The sequence below is a fragment of the Asparagus officinalis genome, chromosome 6, assembly GCF_001876935.1.
Source record: "Asparagus officinalis chromosome 6, Aspof.V1, whole genome shotgun sequence".
Classification (NCBI taxonomy): domain Eukaryota; kingdom Viridiplantae; phylum Streptophyta; class Magnoliopsida; order Asparagales; family Asparagaceae; genus Asparagus; species Asparagus officinalis.
In genome coordinates this window covers 12,245,508-12,253,667 of record NC_033799.1, presented here as the reverse complement: position 1 = coordinate 12,253,667, position 8,160 = coordinate 12,245,508, and the positions used below count along the sequence as shown (strand labels likewise).

The 8,160-nt window shown below is 43.7% G+C and overlaps 1 protein-coding gene and 1 pseudogene across 1 annotated transcript; one reads left to right on the top strand and one right to left on the bottom strand.

The window, feature by feature from the left end:
• LOC109845223 (RNA exonuclease 4-like) lies at window positions 1-3,539 on the top strand. The gene is made up of 7 exons (XM_020414445.1): window positions 1-227; window positions 936-1,087; window positions 1,188-1,322; window positions 2,383-2,539; window positions 2,634-2,840; window positions 2,926-3,006; window positions 3,281-3,539. The coding sequence occupies exons 1-7, from the start codon at window positions 193-195 to the stop codon at window positions 3,513-3,515; spliced, it is 1,002 nt and encodes a 333-aa protein (XP_020270034.1). The 5' UTR covers window positions 1-192; the 3' UTR covers window positions 3,516-3,539.
• On the bottom strand, window positions 4,129-7,938 carry LOC109845762 (annotated as a pseudogene).

Sequence of the window (8,160 nt, the reverse complement as noted above, 5' to 3'; positions counted from 1 at the left end):
AGAAGCTAAATTCAACCTCTATTAACCTTAATCCGTTATGAGAGAAGTTGCTGAGGTAATGCCTCTTGGCCACGAAGAACGAAAAGTTTAGCACCATGCTCGCATATAAATACCAACCGTTGCTCACTCTCCTTCACCAAGTTCAACCTCTACTACCTGATATAGATAACTAATATACAACAGTCAGGTATAATGGACAACAGGGCTGGTTCTTCTGTAACATTAAGGCAGGTTATCGTCCTATTCCATACTATGCATTCTTTTTAGACATCCTCTAAAATCTTCGTCTAAAGTATTTCTTATAATTCAGTCCACTGATTGTTTGATACATTATGTATCGGCACTTTAATATTTTACTCTTTGGTGAAACTCACTCGACTTCACCATGCCATTTTTCAACAAGTTCCACCCTTTAATTTAGTAACCGAAGAAGGAAGGAGGGTCATCAACGAAGTAAATAAGCAGAAACACTCTTCTTCATGCATACAGTTTCAACCTTCTACTTTTAGTAAATTTTCCAACTTCTTACAAGCACACACCAATTTCCTACTAATTTATTTGCTTTGTTAAACTTGCAAAATGAGTATTAAACTCATTTTCTAATATCATTAGACCATTATATGTACTTACATCAGTAAAATCTGTTAACAAGGGAAGTTTGGATCCCCTGGCCCACTTGGTTTATCTTATACATACATGGAACTTGGACTTTCCAAGAGCTAACAAAAATTGAAATGATATATAGTTGTTAGCGTGACGCCTTTGAGGAGAACATCTAAAGATCCTCTAATTTCACTTAAATATGAATCTCACTTCTAATTGTTGCTATAAAAATATCAAGGGTTGAAAGGTTGCTCATTAAATTATACTAGCTTCATAACGCAATGCATAGTCATGCAATCTATTTAAAAATGTCTATTTCCCTCCTCTGCAAGGAACAAGTGTGCAGCTTGCTTTAGGCAATTCAACAGAATGGAGCATTTGGTGGAGCACATGAGGGTCTCATTCCACTCGGTCCATGAACCCATGTGTGGGGTTTGTCAGAAGCACTGCAGATCATTTGAATCGCTAAGGGAACATCTCATAGGTCAGTAAGAACTTAAATGACAAACGTGCGATAAGACTCGTGTTAGTTCAAGCTAATTGCAGCAGGACGATGGAACTTACTAAATCCTCCCTTTAACCAGGTCCATTGCCAAAGTTAGTGTGTTCGAAGGTATTTGATGTTCGAGGGTGCAACTTGTGCCTGAAAATTTTTGATAGCCAGACCACTCTAACACATCATAGCAGACATTGTCAAATGTCCCGTTCTACTTCGGTAAGTTAAGTTTTGTTAAATTTTATAAAACTACAATTAACTATTTGGAATTTTACACAAAATCTTCATAAACGATTTTATTCAAGAAAAATATTACAGCTTCTTTTCACTGAACTGCTGTGACTGACAGATATTTGCGCAAGTTGGCAAGTGACATGAACATAGCATATTTTAGACGTTTTTGCACTTATTTATTTTTTATAACTAGCTACTCTCTTTATAACTACTCTCTCACCTCTCCCCTTAATTTTGAAGAAAACATAAGATGTTTCTTTTGTCATTTCCAGGCGATCCAAAAATAAAGAAATGGTTGATATATTCAACATAACTACATATTTAGAAAATACCGTCTCAATTCATCCTATTTTATAAAGAAATAGTTGGGGTATTTTGGACTTTTTGACAACACTGTTAACACCAGTGGTAAATTTTTCTGATATTACATAGTGTTTTTTTTTTGGGATTTTAAAGTTGGGGTATTTTTATCTCATAAAAATTGTTTACCATAGTTTTGCGCAAAGCCCCTAAACAGTTCGTGGTACTGCTGTGAAAATTACCCTTAAGTTCCACTGAAGATAATTTCGTTCAAATATAGATTTATTTTTTAAAGTACATATATATTGACTGCTCATGAAGAAATAAATCAATGCCCATATGGGAGATGAAAAAGAGATGATAAGAGGACCTCAAGGTGCTCCACCTTTAAGATCTCTGTCTACTCAAGAGTTTCATCTGCAGAAGGCGCTTGGCTTGTTCTTTATTGTGCTTGTTAAAGAGGGGATCTAAGGGGAGTGGTGTATAAAGGGTCAGCATCAACGTATCATTGGGAGTGAGCGCGACTAACAAAATCCTACATTACAGATCTATTCGACCAGTAGTGTTACCTAATTTGGTAATACTGTCAGAGTATTATCAAATTGCACGAGGGTCTCAATAAAACTTCACGACAAAAAATATAAAATACTGAGAATTAGATGTAAGTTTTTGAACCTTTTGCTTGTAGGGCCTCATCAGCCGCATGTCGAGATTGGGTTTACAAAGCTCATCAGACTTTGATGCCAGAGCTCATGGAGCCAGAGTGGTGGCATTGGGTTGCAAAATGGTCGGAGGAGGAAGTGATGGAACATTAGATCTCTGTGCTAGGGTTTGCCTCATTGATGAAAATGAAAATATCATCTTCCACACTTACATCAGACCTCGGCTACCAGTCACAAACTACAGGTAACAAAAGAAAATTTCTGAACTGGATAGTACTGGTAATCTTCTTGAAGTGGTTTGTATTCCTGATACATCTGAATTTTGGACAACTTCATAGGTACGAAACAACGGGAATAAGGCCCGAAAACTTGAGGGATGCAATCCCATTGAAGCTAGCTCAAAGGAAGATTCAAGATTTCTTATGCAATGGGGAAGCACTATGGAAAATCCGATCACAGGGTGGAAGGGCAAGGATTCTGGTGGGACATGGAGTAGATCACGATTTAGGATGTCTAGGAATTGAATACCCTTCACTTCTTATCAGGTAATTGAGGTTCTTATACATCAAATATTCTTGCAAACCTAATGATAGTTTTTTGTTTTGCATTTACATAGTTGCCTTCTCACAGGGACACTGCCAGTTATCCCCCACTGATGAAAACAAGCATGCTTAGCAACTCACTCAAGTATCTCACACACGCCTACCTTGGGTAAGTACTAAGTAGTAAGTACATTATGATTTTCTTCATCATTTAAGTTTACACCCTAGAATAACTCAAAACAACTAAATTCAATTACATCTTGATTGGTCCACCAACCCTGATGCATATATATAAAATTTGTTTCTTTCCGTTTCAAATGTGTGCACCATGATAAGCAGTGTGGAATATATAAAAATACAACCATTTTTACATCGGTTATCATATCCATATTATACTCGAGCAAATACTCACTTGAATTTACCCCTCCCTTTCGAATGACTAGTTATGAAATTCAAAATGGCATACAAGATCCATATGAGGACTGTGTAGCAGCCATGAGGCTATATGTCAGAATGCGCTCACAGGCCCACCCACGTGACTATTCCTCAGGATCAGGTGAAGCTCAAAGCCGTAATAAATTTCCATCTTGGAGACAGAGAGAGCTTGAGAGGATGACTCCAGAGGCCCTGCTGGAGATTTCTGCATCTGACTACTACTGTTGGTGCTTGGACTCTTAATTCACAGAAACAGAGGCCCATAAAACCGTCCTCCTTATTTCTAGTTGATTTAGCTAATGCAGCATTACAGTGTGTGACATGTAGAGTCATGTAGCTTGATTGTGTAACTAGAGTGAAGTGTTTCATGATTTATGAATAATAATAGTTAATGCATTGTCGGTTGAATATATCTATAGTCTCTGCTGATGTCAAAATCTACGAATTTCATTTCAGACCTTATATACTTTTCTTTCCATGACTCAAATAACCAAGGGAACAAATCTAATATAGAGGCCTCTATAGAAATTAACAAAGGGAGGAAGGAAAACATAAATCAGCGTTTCCTCTTCCAATTTTGAATCAGTGAAATCAGTAAAACTGCAAATACCAGTGCGATCATTTAAGACATGAGTGCAATTAGAATCTTTTATCGGGCTATCACCAACTCTAAATGCGTGTTGGGACACATGTCACATTCTCCTTCCTCTCGATATTATTTTCTCTAGAACACCCTTAAATGATTCTTTTCCAATAAACAAAGTGTACATGTCCATTTGTATATATGAGGGAGAAAAAAACTACTAGACTAGTATGACTACAAGAGAAGTAGACGTATTAGTAAAACATAAGCAAGTCATGGGAGAAAGTTAAACAATAAACATCATTCAATAGCGAAAGGTGTAGCATATATCACCAACTCAACAACTATACATTGATATAACGATATGGAGAGACCTATGAGATTCTAAAAACAATGTATATACATACATACATCATATATACATTATGGCAAATTAATAGCGGAAGAGCTCACAGGATTAGCTTTGCTTGATGAACGGCTCCTATAGAGCCGGGCAAACTCAATGCATTGTCTGATGATTGCAAGCACAGTTAGGTGAGTGTCAAAGTCAATCTTGATGGGAATTGGGTGACGAACATTTAGAGTGATCCCTGCTGTGTAGTTCTCGATGAAGTACACACAGTCTGTTCTTGCTCTGTAGGCCACCTCCCTCCTAAGTTCTTCAGCTTGCTTTGCGGATTTTAGTGCCTTTTTTTGAGTTAGTACCACCACCAAGTTCAGGCCTAGCAAAGTTGAGCAACATGTTTACAAACTAAACTACATTAGGTGTAAACATGTGCGTACATATACAAGGATATTGATAATGATATTCATAGACATATTTGAATCTTAATCCAACAGGAAATGGATATGAATTTAAGTATTTACACCAATAGAATGTAAATAAGAACACAGATAGCTTTTTCTCTTTTTGTAGGGTGGAGATATATATCTGGGTCCATATCAGAATATCTGAAATTCTGAATATATAAAATGATGAGACGTAAAATTATTTTGATTGTGGCGTGTTTGACAACCAGCAAGTAAACGGAAAGTCAACAACAGATTGGAGAGTCGCTCTATTTATTTATTTATTAATTTAGGGAGCGTTTGGCAACCGTGGCGTTTTTGCCGTTTCTGGTTTTTTTCAACAAAAACAAAGAAACGTGTTTGACAACCGGGGCGTTTTTTTGACTTGTCCATTTACAAAATCTAGAAATTAAATATTTTTCTCAAAACACCAAAAAGGTATTTAAATGATTTCTGTTTTTTTCATCTAAGCCGTCGCAGCCCGCTCGCCCGCCGCAGCCGGCCGCCGCCACCCGTCGCTGCTAGCGCCACCCCGCGCCCGCCGCCCGCGGGCCGCCGCACTCGCGGCCACCGTCCGTCCGTCGTCCGGCAGCGCCGCCGCCCGCCCGTTAGCCGGCCGCCAGCCACCTTCACCCGCCTCTGTCGCGCCGTCTACCGCCGCGCCGGGCACCAGTCGGCTCGCCACTGGCCACCGCCCGCCGGCCTATCGCAGCGGCCGCTGCCTCCCCACCGCCACCGTCACGCCCCGTCAACCGACCACCACCGACACGCCACACGCAGTCAGCCGACCATCGCCACCCGCGCCACCGTCGGCCCGCACCACCGCCCGCCCGTCGGCCGGCCGCCGCGCACTCACCGCTACCCGCCAATACCGACAGTCGTCGTTCACCCGCCGCCCGTCAGCGCCACCGCCACCCCGACCGTCGCTGTCGCGCCCGCCACTGCCGCTATATAAAATGGTCAAACTAGTTTGACCAAATGTGTGTTTTCAAAACACATTTGAAAAAAAAAACATCTATGGCATGGTGTTTTTTACAAAAACACAAAAAAAACATTGATTACAACACACCTATTTATTCCGGCTTGGTAAGTGAAAAGTGATAGCGAAGTAACTTTAAAATGGACAATGACACATTAGCATTTTAACCCTATTGAATACAGACATATATGTATTACATAGAAAGCAGTAAGAAATTACATCGTCAAAGAAATTCTTTTTATTGACTCTTAAATTTTACTTTCTACTTACTTTTTTGTTGCCAAACATGCTACATCATATAAAAGTCTAGTCAACATTCAGTTTTTTTCATCTAAGCCGTCGCAGCCCGCTCGCCCGCCGCAGCCGGCCGCCGCCACCCCGTCGCTGCTAGCGGCCACCACCGCGCCCGCCGCCTCGGGGCCGCCGCCACCTCCGGCCACCGTCCGTTCCGTCGTTCCGGCCAGCCGCCGCGCCGCCCGTTAGCCGAGCCGCCAGCCACCTTCACCCGCCTCTGTCGCCGCGCCGTCTACCGCCGCCCGCCGGCACCAGTCGGCTCGCCCACTGGCCACGCCCGCCGGCCTATCGCAGCGGCCGCTCCCACACCGCCACCGTCACCGCCCGTCAACCGACCACCACCGACACGCCACCGCAGTCAGCCGACCATCGCGCCACCCGTCGGCCACCGTCGGCCCGCCCACCACCGCCGCCCGTCGGCCGGCCGCCGCGCACTCACCGCTACCCGCCAATAGACCGACAGTCGTCGTTCACCCGCCGCCCGTCAGCGGCCACCCCGCCCCGACCGTCGCTGTTCGCGCCCGCCACTGCGCTATATAAAATGCTAAACTAGTTTGACCAAAATGGTGTTTCAAAACACATTTGAAAAAAAAAACATCATGGCATGGTGTTTTTACAAAACACAAAAAAAAACATTGATTACCAAAACACACCTATTTATTCCGGCTTGGTAAGTGAAAAGTGATAGAAGAAAATAACTTAAAATGGACAATGACACATTAGCATTTAACCCTATTGAATACAGACATATATGTATTACATAGAAAGCAGTAAGAAATTACACATCGTCAAAGAAATTCTTTTTTATTGGACTCTTAAATTTTACTTTCTACTTACTTTTTTGTGCCAAACATGCTACATCATATAAAAGTCTAGTCAAGTGCGCATTGCGCTTAATAGGCCTACCTCGTGCCCTGACAGCGCTGGCCACCGTCAGCAAGCCTCCTCACCGCGGCCCTCCTCTTCTTTCGCCGGAGGCGCGCACCTCACCGCCACCACAACACAACCACCGCCACGCCACCGCCCTTCCCCTCCTCCCCCGCAAACTCCGCTCCACGTCAGCCCTAACACCTCGGCCGTAGCCTCTCCGCCTTCCCAGCCCCTTCCATCCACCACTTCCACCTCCGCCGTGGCCTCCTCCTCCTCCTCCTCTCCAGCCCGGCCACGTCAGCCCTAACCACGTGCGCGCGCGGAGGCTGCCCCCACGAGGGGGCCGCCCGGGCCAGCTCTCGCAGCGCATCACGAGTGGGCCCCGCTCATCGGCGAGGACGCGGCATAGGCTGGTTGACGAGGCGAGCTCTGCCGGGCGATCGGAACCGGTTGACGAGGATCGACGGGGCTCGGCCAGGCTTTTGTCGAGGGAGGAGAGCGAGGCGCGATGCGGAAGGAGGAGAGGCAGGTGGCGGCGGCGGACGGAGGGCGGAGCAGGAGGCGGTGACGCCGGCGAGGGAGGCGGCGGCGAGCTTGAGGGAGGGAGGGGAGACGAGACGACTACACGAATTTCATGCACAAATGTGCCATGTTATTCCTGCCCTGCGTTGTTGCAATTCCATGTACAAACTCATATTTCAAATGCATATATTTCAAATGTATTCCTGCACAAATATGCATGTATTTCATATCAATTCCCTGTATAAACACATATATCAAATCTAAAAATCATAAAATACACCACAAACTCATACAAATCTAACAAATTACGCCACAAACCCACTTACGAATTCAAATCCAACAAATCACGCCACAAACCCACTTACGAATCTAATAAGTCACACCACAGTCTCGGCTACAAATCCAAAAATCATCTATTGTCCCGAAATACGTTTGTAATGTACATATCAAAATAGGATTGTAATTTATATAACAATAATGATTAGCTTACATACATCCAAGAACTCTTCTCCTCCTCCTTTGTCTTCGGCCTCCTCCATCCCGACCTTCGATGAGTTCATGATTCGGTTGCGTTTGTGGTTGTGACGGTCCAGCTCCGTCGTCAACACGTTGGGAAGGCCCAGCTTCATTGTCGTTTCTGCGTCGTCCTCGTCTTTGTCGTGGTTGACGTGTGTATACTAATTGCGCTACCTCTCGTCCATTATGAAGGTCTTCATGAGTTCGATGTAAGGCTTGGTGAAGCCTCTGCATTATCGACTGATATATTGATGCATGTTTCTGTGCTTCGGGATATGTACCTGCGAGAGATAATTCAAAAAAATCCGAAATGCAAAAATTACTTTAAAATTCAA